The 16,028-nt window shown below is 42.3% G+C and overlaps 1 protein-coding gene and 1 pseudogene across 3 annotated transcripts in view; both read left to right on the top strand.

Annotated features, from left to right (window-relative positions):
* The window catches only part of IP6K1 (inositol hexakisphosphate kinase 1), a 64,560-nt gene that overhangs the window by 33,696 nt on the left and 14,836 nt on the right, over positions 1 to 16,028 (top strand). Inside the window, exons 2-3 of one of the 3 annotated variants that reach the window (XM_032868078.1) lie at positions 3,684 to 3,776; positions 7,933 to 8,282. In XM_032868078.1, coding sequence (XP_032723969.1) covers positions 8,060 to 8,282 — 223 coding nt within the window. In that variant the 5' untranslated portion in view covers positions 3,684 to 3,776; positions 7,933 to 8,059. Of the gene's footprint in view, positions 1 to 3,683; positions 3,777 to 7,932; positions 8,283 to 16,028 lie in introns of those variants that run through there. The other 2 variants (XM_032868077.1, XM_032868079.1) reach the window with 2 other exon arrangements.
* LOC116874018 lies at positions 11,909 to 12,650 on the top strand (annotated as a pseudogene).

The following is a 16,028-nucleotide window of genomic DNA, read 5'->3' as shown; positions in this document are numbered from 1 at the left end:
CACATTTGTGAAGAATATCTTCTGCTCCTTTCCTCCAAGTGTTACCCCCTGCTCTGTTCCTAAGGCTGGTGACAGTGTTGAAAAAACATGTAGCTATCGCTGACAACCCCACAAATCAAGCCAGTAGTCCTTTGGTTAGGGTCCAGTTTTTTTTATAAGACAAAAAAGAAGCCAGTATTTAGGGCATAGGTGTTATCTACTGGGTTATATAATTTCAATCACAATGATTTAGCTAAAACTCAGAACTTAATCTTGTCCCAAGTTTTTGTTACCAAAGCCTACCTTGGTGCTATACTTTCCCCCTCTCCCCCTTTGCCTGACTCAGACCCTAATGCAAACAACCTAATAAAAAAAAGACCTGGTAATCAACACACAGTGGTCTTTAATGCATAAATGTTAGATTATCTTGATTTGGTTCCATATTTCGAGATTGTGTTCATTAGAAAGGAACTTTACTGGGGCCCCTGGCTGGCTCAATTGGTAGAGCGTGTGACCCTTGCTCTCAGGGTTGTGAGTTTCAGCCCCACATTAGGTATAGAGATTACTTAAAAATAAAAACCTTTAAAAAAGGAAGGAAGGAGCTTTATTACTAAATACTGAAATGTATCAGGCTTCTGCAGTGGGAATTTTCTTATTTTTAAACATTTAAAATCTAGTACACATCGTGCTACAAACTATTCCGTAGGAAAAAAGTGCAAGCTCCTTTTCATAAAAACAAGATTTCCTTACCAAATAATCATACAAGTCTCACAGAAGTGGTGACGTCTCACCAGAAAAAGAGAGCAGATACTCTGGAGACAGAGCTTTAAACACTGATCATGATTTCTGTTATAGACTGAAGGTTCATGCCCCTCTCCCCCAGCCTGCCCAGATTCATATGTTGAAACCTAATCCCCAGTGTGATGATATTGGGAGGTGGTGAGGGCTTTCTTTGGGGGGTGTGTGAGTGTGTGTGTTAGAAACTTTATTTTCCATCAACCTTCCTTTGGTATGTTCTGACAATAATTATGATTGTTCAGGTCCTTATTCATGACCAGGAGAAGGTACTTACTAACTTACTGGTCTCATCGTATCTGGTTACTTGTTCTTTTTTTTTTTTTTTAAGATTTTATTTATTTGACAGAGAGAGACACAGCGAGAGAGAGGGAACACAAGCAGGGACAGTGGGAGAGGGAGAAGCAGGCTTCGTGCTGAGTAGGGAGGCCAATGGAGGGCTCGATCCCAGGACCCTGGGATCATGACCTGAGCCGAAGGCAGGCGCTTAATGATTGAGCCACCCAGGTGCCCTGATTACTTGGTCTTATTGTGCAAGAAGATCCTCAGGTTGGCTGTTGGCATGCCCATAATGTTAGTGCTGGTGACCATATTGCATTGCATGGTCAAAATATTGTGGTGACCTCTTGGTGGTATTGACACTGAACAGCTTGGAGGGCTGATGCGGTTGGAGATGCTGAAGGTAATGGCGTTGTGAAAAAAAAAATACAGAAGGCTTTGACAGTGACAGCCAGGGGTAGGAGCGTCAGCATACTACTTGACTGGGCAGTGCAGTTAAGTCATGGCCTATAGAGGGACTGAGATTATAATGGAATATTCTAGAGGCTTCTAACTGAGCTAATTCTGGAGTGGGGTGGAGGATAAATCTGGGCATCTCTTTCCTTCAGATGCCTCCCAGGTGACTAATGCACCACTGGGGAAGAGGAGGCTCTTTGTGTTGTGAGTGGGGTGAGGGTGTGTTAGTGCTCAGCAGAGCTGCAGGGGATCAGAATGCTGTCCGGGTGCTCAAACGAGGTCCCTTTGGGATACTCATTCTTGCCCAATGGTTTGCAAATATTGCCTTTGTTAATTACCTCTTCTGCAGAAACTTGGGGAACTTTGAAAAACTTGGTTCTTGGTGTGGTTTTTTTTTTTTTTTTTCTGTTTATTCTTCCTTGTTCAGTTTAGCAGTGGTTCCAAGAAATGGCTCCAGCCATTTCCTTTTTCTTTCTAGTCTCTTGGCATGGTTTTAGACTGTTCGCTTTCTTTTGTTCCTGTTTGTCCTTGAAGTATTTACATGGTTTAGAAGTTCCACAGGAAGGGAAGATTCTGCTGCTGTAGCTCTTATCTGATACAAGTGTATTTGCATGAGGAGCCCTCGCTCCCTCATGAGAAGAGTGGACAAGTCTTTTTTTTTCCTTTTTTTAAAATTTACTTTTAAAGTAGCCTCCACACCCTTTGTGGGACTCGAACTCAGGACCTCAAGACCAAGAGTTGCTTCTCTATTGACTGAGTCAGCCAGGTGCCCCATGAGTGGACAAATCTTATGTAGAAATGGCAGAATGAGAAATTGAGTTGTGCTCAGGGGATTAAGGAATATTTTTGGTACTAAGGGAGAATTTCTCTCTCTGAGCTGTGCTAATTACAAAGCAAAGTGATTTTTACAGAAAGAAAAGACTGCAAATCCTAATGTAGTTCAGTGCATAGATTTGTGAGGTATTTATAATGTGCAGATTATTATATCTAAGCTTTTTCTCCTCCTTAAATGAGCTCTTTTGACATTTGCAGGGGGTGGTGTCTGGTTGGTCTTTTTTAAAACAGAAATATTAAAAAAAATGTTTTTATTAGTCTCAATCTAGAAATCATTCTATTCCCTATTGGGTATTTATCCAAAGAATATGAAAACAGTAATTCGAAAGGATATATGCACCCCTGTGTTTATTTCAGCATTATTTACAATAGCCAGATAATGGAAGCAGCCTGAATATTACCGATAGGCGAATGAATAAGGAGGATGTAGTATGTATATACAGTGGAGTGTTACTCAGCCATGAACAAGAACGAAACCTTGCTATTTGCAACAACACAGATGGATCTAGAGTATAATGTTAAGTGAAATAAGCTCGTCAGAGGAAGACAAATACTGATTTCATTCATATTTGCAATTTAAGAAATTAAATTAACAAATGAACAACAAAAAGAGACAAACCAAAAACCAGATTCTTAACTGTAGAGAATAAACAGATGGTTACAGAGGGGAGGTGGGTAGGTGGTTGGGTGAAATAGGTGATAAGGATTAAGATTACATTTATTACAGTGAACACTGGGTAATGTACAGAATTCTTTTTTTTTTTTTTTAAGATCTTTATGTATCTGACAGAGACGCAGCAGGAGAGGAAACACAAGCAGGGGGAGTGGGAGAGGGAGAAGCAGGCTTCCCGTAGAGCAGAGAGCCCAATGCAGGGCTCAACCTGAGGACTCTGGGATCATGACCTGAGCTGAAGGCAGACACAACCACTGAGCCACCCAGGCGCCCCTAGAATTCTTAAATCACTGTATTATACACCTGAAACTAATAAACACTGTATGTTAACTACACTGGAATTAAAACATTTTTAAATTTTCCTGTTCCCATTGTCATAGCCCCTACCTTTTTTGTACATTATATACTTGAACAATATGAATTTCAGATAGCAGGTGCATAGGAAGCACCACTATATTGTAAACCAAATAGAGAACCTCAATTTATTGCCACATAGGGGAAAGCATACCATTTATAAAGTTTCCCCCAGAGAAGCCTTTGGAGTTGCTTACAGAGCAAAAAAGCTGAAACATGTACTGGTGGGTTTTTTTGGTTGTTGTTGTTCCTTTAATCCACTGCGATGAAACATCATGATTTTAATTATCTGACTTTTTTGGATACATTGTAGCTTTTAAAGAATTTGGAAGTTTTTCTTCATGCTAAGTCTGGAGAAGATTAGAAACTGTTGACGTTTTGAATGGCATAAACTACTTGAAATCAGGTCAGTGTACTTGCAGAGGACAGTCGGGAAAATCTTTGAGGATTAGTTATATTCTGGAAAATAGGATTTATCAACTCCATTGTATTTAGATGTGTTTGTGAAAAATAATGATCAGTGGGGTCCTGAAGTGGCCAGAGTGTAAACTTTGTTTATGGTCTGCCTGTAGTTGAATCACAGTAGAATCAGTTCTAAGCTAATTATTTGGATATTTGGGCAGGTTCTTGATGATGTATGAGAGAATGAATTTTCTTTTTTTTCTTTTCTTATTTTTATTGTATTTTTTTTTTTTTAAGATTTTGTTTATTTGACAGACTGAGATCACAAGTAGGCAGAGATGCAGGCAGAGAAAGAGAGAGGGGGAAGCAGGCTCCCTGCTGAGCAGAGAGCCCGATGTGGGGCTCGATCCCAGGACCCTGGAATCATGACCTGAGCTGAAGGCAGAGGCTTTAACCCGCTGAGCCACCCAGGCGCCCCGAGAATGAATTTTCTGTTTGTCGGATTCTTTTCTAGTGTTTTGGTACCAGCCCTAGTGGACCAGGTATAATTCAAACAGTCTGCCTTTGGGGACACTTTAAAGATCGTAAAGCTGCATTTTTCCTTTTGGAGCTTGGGGAGAGTGTGTCCTTCATCATCAGTGAAGGGCTTGTTCTTCAGTTGTTGGAAGTTTTCCTTGTTATCATTAGAAAACACTTAGACCTCTTTATGTGCAAAGTCTATTAACTGGAGATCTGGGGATTTTGGTGATTTTCTGTCCCTTCATCTAGGATGGTTTTGACTACAAGTGATAGAAAACCCTAATGAGACTGGCTGAAAGCATAATGGGAGATTTATTTTTGTTACATAACAAGATATCCAGTACTTCAGTGACAACATCAGGGATCCTGATTTCTGTCCTTCTGTTCTGCATGCTCAGCATGTTGGCCTTGTCTTTTTTTTTTTTTTTTAAGATTTTATTTATTTATTTGATAGAGATCACAAGTAGGCAGAGAGGCAGGCAGAGAGAGAGGAGGAAGCAGGCTCCCTGCTGAGCAGAGAGCCCGATGCGGGGCTCGATCCCAGGACCGTGGTATCACGACCTGAGCTGAAGGCAGAGGCTTTAACCCACTGAGCCACCCAGGCACCCCTGGCCTTGTCTTCAGGCTATCTTTTAGGGTCTCTAGGTGGCTACCGTAGTCTCAGATACACATCCAGACAGAATACGGATGTCTCTCTTGTGTTCTTTAAGGGCAAGGTGACTTTTCCCAGGGGACCCCTGGCCAGCTTCCCCTCTTGTCTCATGCTTAGAAGATGGTCAGATGCCCTTTTCTAAGGCAGCCCTCTCATAGGGATGGAAGTTTTCTTGGAGGTTTTCCCTGAGCTAGAATGAAGTTTCACATTCCCTTTGAGGTTGGACTACCTGATTGGTACCCTGTTAGCAAGGAAATAGTGGAGAAAGATGTCATCATCTACAGCCTTCTCAGTCCCTGGTTTTTAGAGTGGACCTTGGTGGACACAGACTTCAGGAGCAACTTCTGGTTGCTTACAAAAGAGAGCTATTGCTGGTTCCAGGACTTCAAAGTTGGGCAGTAGGCCGGGCAAGCCCAAGCCAAGCCCTTTGCCTACATCAGCATCTTCCACAGGGTTAGTGGTGGGCATGTCTTCAAATTATAGGTGTGGAAACTTGAGATTTTATTTATTTGAGAGAGAGCATGTATAAGCATGTATATGCAGTGTGGGGACAGAAAGGGAGGGAGAGGGAAAAGACTCCACACTGAATGCAGAGCCCCACTCAAGCTTCAGCTTACGACCCTGACCTGATATCATGACCTGAGCCGAAATCAAGAGTCGGACACTCAACTGACTAAGCCACCCAGGTGCCCCATAGGTGAGGAAATTTGAGGTTAAGTGACTTGCCTACCTTTTTTAGATTTCAGGTTTATTTAAAAAGAAACGCCAAAACAAAGCTTATAGAAATATATTTTACACGTTATTGTCTTTTCTTTTTTTTTTTTTTTTTAAGATTTACTTGAGAGAGAGAGAGAGAGAGAGCGTGCACACACGAGCAGGAGGGGCAGCGGGAGAGGGAGAGAGAGTCTCAGGCAGACTGCACTGAGCATGGAGCCTGTTGTGGGGCTCAATCTCATGACCCTGAGATCATGACCTGAGCAGAAACCAAGAGTTGGGTGCTCAACTGACTGCGCCACCCAGGTGCCCCTTACATGTTTACTTCTAAGAAAATATTTCAACCACAGAAACAGTCCCATGACTTTATGTATATATCATGTAGGAACAAAATACCAAGTCTAGATCTGACTGGAGATTGGACTTGAACCTTTCAGTCCTTTGGAGGCTGCCGAGGTTGCCATGCGTCTCTCAGAGTCCAACTCTTCTGGGGCTCTTGGCACTATCGATCTCTCTCCTTTCTGACACCCACTGACCCGGGCTAGAAAGTTTAGTACCGTCTGGGTACCCCATGCCCCATCAGAGGCAATCCTGGAGGGCGTGCAGCAGAGCCAGGGTAAAAGCCCGTTGGCAGTGCTAGGTAGAGTCCACTGCCATGGTGGGCACCTCTGGAGCCCTGAGAAGAGGCCCTTTATAGCTGCTTCTCCACTTAACACTGCCATTAGGTGACTCCTGTTTTCATATCGTTATGCGTTTACTCCTTGCGGCCCTCTTCCTGGAATTATTTCATTCATTCCAACAAACTTATTTTTGAGCATTTCCTGTATGTCAGGAACTGCCTTGGACCCTAGATGGAAACACAAGGGAATGGTTTGTGGTGGTGATGACAAGTAAATAGGGGACAGTACAACGATGTATTGCTGAGATGGTTGGCACAAGGTATGTTAGGACTCATAGTGGTGTGCGCACCCAACTTGTGTTTGGGAGAATGGAGTCTGGGAAAATTCTGGGGGCAGGGAGTTGCCTTCTCCTGAAGGAAGACTGGAAAATGCGCAGGTAAGCAAAAATATGCATTGTGTGCATTGAAGTGGTGGTGATTGGTTAGGGAAATGGAAAATCACTTATTTTTGTTGATAGCCGTGAAATAGAACAGAGCTTCCTGGGTAGCTTTGAAATAAGAAAATTTTGCAGTTTTGCAATAGAGTTCTTTAATAGCCTCTTTTGCCCATAAATTAATGAGGTTAAGGAAAGAAAATAATGTTTTATTTCTTAAAGGTAAAGCCATATTTCTGCTCTTACAAATATTTTTCTTTTTTAGTCTTGATCTTTCAAATTGTAGTCTTGCCTGCTACATTCCTAATTTCAAAATATATTCGGTATTAGGGAAGTTGACCATTACTTTAACTTTCTTGAGAGCAAATTGACGTTATCAGGTAGGTATTTAAGTACAGAGGACCTTTCCTTGTCTTACTGGTTGGTGTAGAGTATATGGAAAGGGAAGCTCTGTGGCACTGAAGTGATGACCATAAATTTTAAGTAGAAGAAATTAGAAGCCTGATTTTCCTTGGGAAAAGCAAACCCTTTCTATGATGCTACAACTCAGCAAGGAATGGCTTTCCCTGCCTGCTCTTTGACGTTCAGCAGAAAAGTTGAAAATCTAGTGTGACCAGATTTCTCGAAAACCCTTCTTTGAGGCAGTGAGAGACCCTTAGCATTACTGGATATAGTGAGAAGTCTGAACAAGATGAGTTCATGTTGCCTTCTGTTTTTTCCCCTGAATGCTTATCTTTGAATATGAAGTAAACGGGGATAGTTGGCCTTTCTGATGACCGTTAACATATTGTAGCTCTAAAATCAAATCCTTTAGGGTATGTGGAAGGTTATATGATAGCTAGGAAAGGAAGAACGTGTGGGCTTCTGTGCATTAAAAAAATGGAGGAGATCGAAGTTGTGTCATTCAGAAAAACTTGCCACCTGGCTCTCATGCACCAGGCAGCATTGTATGTGCTGGGGAAACACAGAGCAGGGGCAAAAAACAGAATCCCATTCTTTTTTAAAAATATTTTTAAAATTTATTTTTAAAGTAATTTCTACACCTAGCATGGGGCTTAAACTCATGACCCCGAGATCAAGAGTCGCCTGTTCAACCGTCGGAACCAGGCAGCCTCCCTCAGAATCCCATTCTTACTCATGGAGCAGATATTCTGTGAACTCCAGTGAAGTTGTAGCTTGTGAGGTGTTTTGATTCCCTCTTTTCCTGTCTCCTTTCTTTTAGGAAAGAAGAATAAGCTGAACAGACTCTGACCATTGCTTTCAGCTTACCAGGACCTTCTGCCTAGCGCTCTCTTCGTGGCCCATGTGCTGCATCCTCTGCCCTCAGTGTGCAACTGGCCCCCAACGCAATGTGTGTTTGTCAAACCATGGAAGTGGGGCAGTATGGCAAGAACGCAAGTCGGGCCGGAGACCGGGGAGTCCTCCTGGAGCCCTTCATCCACCAGGTGGGCGGACACAGCAGCATGATGCGCTACGACGACCACACTGTGTGCAAGCCCCTCATCTCCCGGGAGCAGCGCTTCTACGAGTCCCTCCCTCCCGAAATGAAGGAGTTCACCCCTGAGTACAAAGGTCAGTCACTGGCCAGTTGAGGGAGAGCAGCAGCCTGGGGCTTTTGCAGCCCCTCAGCTCGGTTTTCCTTGTTTTGTTGGCCATGTGAGGTGATTGTAGGTCTGTTGTCGCAAAGCAGCTAAATCAGTTTGTTAAGCAAAATTTGAGGCCAAAAGCACCGGCGAGGTCTTTAGATCTTGAAAATCTGAATTCACTGATAGCTAAACCTCAAAAGAATTCACAGCATTAAGTCCTATTTGTGAAGAGCATGCTGTTAGCAAGGTGGGTTCCACTGTTTGCTGGGATGGTCTAGGAGAGGGGAAGTACTTCTCTGGTCCCAGAGGAAAAAGAATTAGATGTTCTCCAGGCTAAAGTGGTGAGGTAGCTGGCAAGGAGGCTGGGTGGAGCTGACGTCTGTATGTGCTGCGGGAATGAATTGATGGTAAGGAATTCACAGAAGGACTAGGGGTGCCTGAAAGTCCTAACTTTTAAAGGAAAAATAATGTTTGAAAATGTAAATTGGCTTTATAGAATAGAACCCCATGAATATACACCAGAATTAAGTCACTTTATTTTTAAATTTTAAAAGGTTTTATTTTTATTTATGAGAGAGAGTGTTGGGGGCAGGGGAGGAGCAGAGGAAGAGGGACAAGCAGACTCCATGCTGAGCGTGGAGCCCTCCATGGGGCTCAGTCTCGGGACTCTGAGATCATGACCTGAGCTGAAACCAAGAGTCAGATGCTTAACCAACTGAGCCACCCAGGCGCCCTAAGTCACTTCATTTTAAACTCTGATTTTTGTCACTATTTATACATTTTCATGATTGTCCACCACGTGTAAGTTAAATTTGGGCAGAGGTTCTGCTTTTTAATTTCCCAAAGCTGTTATGAATTTAGTCATGTTTACACCATCCTTTGCTTAAGGGATCCTCAGTTTTGAAAAACCAATCCATATCAGTATTTGTTGTTTTCTTAACTCTTTTTTATTGTGCCAGAATATACATAATATAAAGTTTACCATTTTAAAATGGTAATTTAGTGGCATTAAGTACATTCACAATGTTGTATACGATTATCATTATCTATTTCCAGAACTTTCTCATCACCTCAAAGAAAAAGTCTGTACCCATTAAATAATAACTCCCCCTTTCTCCCTCACCTGAACCCCAGGTAACCTCTGACATACTTTGTTTCTACAAATGGGCCTACTGTAGACATTTCATAGGAGTGGGATCATTTCATTCTTGTACTTTTGAGTCTGGCTTATTTCCTTTTTTTTTTTTTTTTAATTTTATTTATTTATTTGACAGACAGAGATCACAAGCAGGCAGAGAGGCAGGCAGAGAGAGGAGGAAGCAGACTCCCTGCGGAGCAAAGAGCCCGATGCGGGGCTCGATCCCAGGACCCTGAGATCATGACCTGAGCCGAAGGCAGCGGCTTAACCCACTGAGCCACCCAGGCGCCCCGAGTCTGGCTTATTTCGTTTAGCATAATGTTTCCAAGACTGACCCGTGTTGTAGCCTGTATCAGAACCTCATTTCTTTTTATGGCTGAATACTATTCCATTTTGAATATATATCACATTTATTTATCCATTCGTCTGTGGTGGGCACTTGGATTGTTCCCACTTTGGGCTATTGTGAATAATGCTTCTGTGAATATTAGCTTATAAGCATCTGTCTGAGTCCTTGTTTTCAATTTTTTTTTAAAGATTTTATTTATTTTGAGAGAGAGAGTTTTGTTTCTGTTTTTAAGAGCCTATCTTCAGTTCTTTTGAGTACATAGCTAGGAGTGGAATTGCTGGATCATATAGTAATCCTGTTTAACTTTCTGAGGAATCACCAAACTGTTTTTCGTTCTTTCTTTCTTTCTTTCTTTTTTAAAGATTTTATTTATTTATTTGACAGAGAGAGATCACAAGTAGGCAGAGAGGCAGGCAGGGAGAGAGGGAAGCAGGCTCCCTGCTGAGCAGAGCCCAATGTGGGGCTCGATCCCAGGACCCCGAGACCACGACCTGAGCGGAAGGCAGAGGCTTAACCCACTGAGCCACCCAGGCGCCCCCACCAAACTGTTTTCTGTAGTGGCTACTCCATTTGACATTCTTACTGGCAATGTTCCCTTTTCTCCACATCTAGCTGACATGTACTTTGCTTTAAAAAAAAAAAAAAAAATTATGGGACACCTGGGTGGCTCAGTGGGTTAAGCCGCTGCCTTCGGCTCAGGTCATGATCTCAGGATCCTGGGATCGAGTCCCGCATCGGGCTCTCTGCTCAGTGGGGAGCCTGCTTCCCTCTTTCTCTCTCTCTCTCTGCCTGCCTCTGTCTACTGTGATCTCTCTCTGTCAAATAAATAAAATAAAAATCTTAAAAAAAAAATAAAAAAAATTATATAGCCATCCTAGTGGGTATGAATGGTATCTGTGGTTTTCATTTGCATTTTTTTTTTTTTTTTAAGACTTTATCTGGCAGACAGAGATCACAAGTAGGCAGAGTGGCAGGTTGAGAGAGGAGGAAGCAAGCTCTCCACCGAGCAGAGAGCCTGACGTGGGGCTCGATCTCAGGACCCTGGGATCATGACCCGAGCCAAAGGCAGAGGCTTTAACCCACTGAGCCACTCAGGTGCCCTTCATTTGCATTTTCTTAATGACTAATGATATTGATGTGCTCTTGGCCATTTGTGTACCTCTCTGGAGAAATGTATATTCAAGTCCATTGTGTAATTTTGAATTCAATAGTCTATTTGCTATTGTTTTCAAAACAGAACCAGAAGAATATGGAATTTGAAGGAATAAATATTCTAAGCCTGCAAAAGGAGAGAGAAGCCAGAATCAAACACACTGCTGTCTCTAAGTGGCTAAAAACAACAGTTACAAATGCTTTATAAATGCAGCTTCAGCCGCCTACTCTTCCATACTCAACACATTCATGGCCAAATCTTCTGCTATAAATATGCCAAAACCAGATAGAGAACTATAAGCCCTTTTAACTCATTGAGTCCTTCTGATGCTAAGGAAAAAAAGAGAATGTCTTAAAAAGAAGTTGAGCCCTGGCTCCAGAGAAGTGTTTTCTAAATCACAGCCACCAGAACTGGAACAAGTTTGAATCTCAGGTTGCCTCCCAGGGAAGGATTGTCCCTAGCATTGGTTCAGTTTTTCCCTGCAACTTTTTCTCAGACTGGGGAACAGAAGTCTTTAAAAGCCATAGCAGATCATTAGTACCTACTTCATTTTCTTTCTTCAGGCTGCATTTTTTTAAAAAGATTATTTATTTATTTATTTGACAGAGATCACAGGTAGGCAGAGAGGCAGGCAGAGACAAGAGAGAGGGGGAAGCAGGCTCCCTGCCGAGCAGAGAGCCCGATGTGGGGCTCGATCCTAGGACCGTGGGATCATGACCTGAGCCGAGGGCAGAGGCCCCAACCCACTGAGCCATCCAGGTGCCCCCAGGCTGCATTTTCACTAGGAAAAAGAAGTATATGTTCTCAAATACACAGTTAAACCAAAATTTGATCCTTTCTTATTAAGTCAAATGAAGCCCAATTTATGCAAAGAAAATGGAAACTGTTATTGGTCCAATTCATATATATGAAAACCCAACACCACAGGACTTTTGTTTTTTATTTTGAAATACATTTAGAATTCTAGAAAAGTTACCAAAAAAATTAGAGTTCCCATCTGCCCAGCTTCCTCTAATGCTCCTGTGATGCCAGTGTACCAGGTAAAGCCCTATTATAAAGTAATGCATCTTTCCTTGCCTGGTTGTGGACCAAGTGCAGGAAGTCTGACCCATCTCTTCAACCTCTTGAGTTCCACCAAAATATTTTAAAATGTCTATATGAATTGAAAGCTGCAGTTAATGGTCGCTCCACAATGATTGAGATACCACATGTGGACTTGGATGTAACCAGCATAACCCAAGCTGGTGAGCTACTGCTTCATTAACCAGTGCCTGGGATTTAAACTCAGTGCTTGGAAAGGATTATGGGGCATTGAAAGACAAGGGCACTGAAAGATCGTGATTCACATAGACCCCACCTCCCCTCCCTCTTTTGCTGTCCCAGCTGCTCTGGGACAGGACTACAGGGTCCTGTCTGCTGTTCTCATACATTCAGCAATCAACAGTGTGTCAGAAAGCCTTCTTAAGTGCTTTGGCAAGCCGACTGAAAACAGCCTTGTTAAGAATATCAGTTGGGTTTTGGGCTAACATGGAAGAAGGTGCCAGAGATTCAAATGAAGTTCAGTGACCAAACGATGTCTTCCATCAAAGGAGAAAGGAACATTGCACATTTTTTCTTCTCTCTCTTTGGTCAAAAGTATAATGCTGTAAATTTAACCATTGTAGATACCTTTGTAGATAATAGCTATTTTTCAGTTAAAAGAGGGAAGCAGTAGGGGCGCCTGGGTGGCTCAGTTGTTTAAGCATCGACTCTTGGTTTCAGTTCAGGTCATGATCTCAGGGTTGTGGGGTTGAGCCCCACATTGGGGATCCATGCCTTGCAAGGAGTCTGCCTGAGAGTCTCTCTTTCTCTCCCTCTGCCCCTCCCCCTGCTCATGCACACACGTGCTCTCTCAGATAAGTAAATCTTAAAACAGGGAAGCAGTAGAGAGGAAGCCACTATGTTTGACTCTATGAACTCTACTCTTGGAAAGAGCTCCTGACTTGTTGGGACTGAACTCCCTGTGGCAGACGTGCTGTGGTCTGTGCTCCGGCAGATTGGAGGCAACTTGTTGACAGTGCCAGCCAGTGTGCAGAGATGGATGAGGGCTGTGAAAACCTGGCCCCTTTTAATATTGTCCCCGAGCTCCTTAAGTCAATTCAGGAACTGATTTTAGATTTTAAGAACAGTGCTGTTCTTAAGATCATGCGTATTGTTGATAAAGTAGCTTATACTAAGATCCAAGTCTTCACTTAAGCTAATCATCAAGCATCAATAAAAGCATCCTATTAAAAAAATTTCTTGGGGTGCCTGGATGGCTAAGTCAGTTAAGCATCTGCCTTTGGCTTAGGTCATGATCTCAGGGTCCTGGGATCGAGCTCCCATTGGGCTCCCTGCTCAGTTAGGGAGTCTGCTTCTCCCTCTCCCTCTGACCCTCCTCCCCACTTGTACTCTCTCGGTCTCAAATAAATAAAATCTTTTTTAAGAATTCCTTAAATAACTAACTGTAGTACAGTTTATAATCAAAACCAGAAAATGAACCCTGATATAATAAAAATAACTAATCTGGGGCACCTGGGTGGCTCAGTGGGTTAAGCCTCTGCTTCCAGCTCAGGTCATGATCTCAGGGTCCTGGGATCAAGCCCCACATCCGGCTCTCTGCTCAGCAGGAAGCCTGCTTCCCCCCTCTCTCTCTGTCTGCTTCTCTGCCTACTTGTGATCTCTCTCTCCCTCTGTCAAATAATTAAATAAAATTTAAAAAAATTAAAATTAAAAAAATAAAAATAACTAATCTCTATACTTTATTCAGATTTTGTTAGTTTTCCCCCTTATGTTCTTTTGGTTCATGTTTTCACTTCACGTTGCATATATTCCTCCTCAGTCTCCTCCATCCTGAGAGAGTATCTCAGTCTCTGTCTTTTGTGACCTTGACACTTTTGAAGAATACTAGCAGTGGTTTTTTGAAATGTCCCTAAATTTGAATTTGCCTTATATTTTCGCATGGTTAGACTGAGGTTATTTATCTTGGGCAACAGAAATGATCTTGTGTCCTCTCAGTTCTTCCTGTCCGAAGATACTACATTGTTATTAGCGATTTAATTTCAATCACTTGGTTAAGGTGGCGTCTGCCAGGCTTCTCCACTGTAAAGTTACTCTCTTCCCTGTTGTAATTAATGAGTATCCTATGGGGAGATACTTTGAGACTTTCTAAGTATTTCCCTCCCCCTGCCTTCCTTCCAAGATTTATTTATTTTAAAGAAAGTGGGTGGGGGTGGGGAGGGGCAGAGGGAGAGAGAGAGAGAATCTCCAGCTGAGCGTGGAGCCCAACATGAGGCTTGATCTCACCACTCTGAGATCATGACCTAAGGCGAAATCAAGAGTCAGACGCTTAACCGACTGAGCCACCCTGGTGTCCCTAAATATCCTGTTTCTTATAGTACTTTAGTCCACTAATTTTAGAATTGATCAGTGGTCCTTGCCTGTAACAGTTACTACTGTGTTGTGTGCCTAATGGGGACTCTGTTTCCACCATTCCTTCTGTATCTTGTAGGAATTACAATTCCATAAAAGGAATTACAATTCCATAAGGAAGAATTGTCCCTCCTCACCCATTTATCTATCAGTATGTGCTTACAGATGTTTTACTTATATTCTAGATGTGGCCACTGGGCCTCCTTTACCTTGGCTCTTGTGCACTTGGGACATATACCCCATCATTTTTTACTACTTCTTTGCATTCAATTACCGCAGGGTGCTCCAGGCCCATCTTTTATTTTTTCCTGCCCTGATTCAGGAACCAACCATTTCTCCAGGGAGCTTTGCTTCCTTTTATTGTAGAAATGGTATCATGGTATCTTGGTATCAACCAAGATCTTGACACTAGATGGACTGATTGCTACTGGAGTATCATTGTTTTTAGGCCCTTTTAGCAGACAGGTCTAGAAAATTTATACAGGTCTGTATAACTACTAACCCACACATACACATGTATCTCTTTATTGCCAGGAACACAGGTATTTTTAAAACTCAATCAAGCTAAGGAAAAATGCCGGTGATATTCTGTGTCTTGGCAATAAGTTTGGAGAGGGATTTTTATTAGTATGACCAGCTGCATCATCAGGTGGTGCAGCATATGGTACTAAACGTGAAGTTCTAGGCTTCTGTTTCCTTATGCAAAACATTCCCTCATTCATTAATCTTGTATTTATTAAGCATCTACTAGATGCCAGGCCCTATGCTCATTAATGTAAAAGACAAAATACCATACCTACAGGGAGCTTACATGCTAATGTGAGCAAGAGTAAATAAACATATAGACAAAATAATTTCTAGATTTTGATAAGTGCTGTGAAGAAACTAAGTATGGTTCTATAATTAGAAATAATAAGGCTTCCAGAACAGAACACTTGAGATAGGATGATCAGGTGTGAGGAACAGCTGTGGGCAAAGGGCAATGGAAAGAAACATTCTAAGCATAAGCAAAAGTTTTGAGGTTAAAAAGAAAAAAAAAAAAAGCTTGGGTGTTTTAAGAACTAGTTCCACTCTTTGTTAAGAGTTAAGAAACACCCAGTTAAAAAATGGTCAAAGGACTTGAATAAACATTTCTCCAGAGAAGATATGCAAATGTCTAATAGGCACATGAAAGAAATCATTAGTCGTTAGGGAAATGCAAATCAAAACCACAGTCAGATACCATTCATACCCACTAGAATGGCTATAACAAAAAAAAAAAAGGAAAGTACATGTTGGCAAGGATGTGGAGTGGAGAAATAAGAACACTGCCAGTAAGAATGTCAAATGGTGCAGCCACTACGGAAAACAGGTTGGTGGTTCCTCAGAAAGTTGAACAGCGGGGCTCCTGGATGGCTTAGTCAGTTAAGGGTTTGCCTTCGACTCAGGTCATGATCCCAGGGTCCTGGGATCAAGCCCTGCCTCAAGCTCTGTACTCAGTGGGGAGCCTGCTTCTTCCCTCTCCCTCTGCCCGCCTGCCCCTCTCCACCACCACCACCCCCCCACCCCGGCCAAATAAATAAATAAATAAATAATCTTTAAAAAAAAAAAAAAAAAACAGGATTACCATATGATCCAGCAATTGCACTCCTAGCTGTGTACC

This window comes from Lontra canadensis, unplaced genomic scaffold, assembly GCF_010015895.1.
Source record: "Lontra canadensis isolate GAN:19392208 unplaced genomic scaffold, GSC_riverotter_1.0 scaffold35, whole genome shotgun sequence".
Lineage (NCBI taxonomy): Eukaryota > Metazoa > Chordata > Mammalia > Carnivora > Mustelidae > Lontra > Lontra canadensis.
This window is presented reverse-complemented; position numbering and strand designations above follow the sequence as displayed.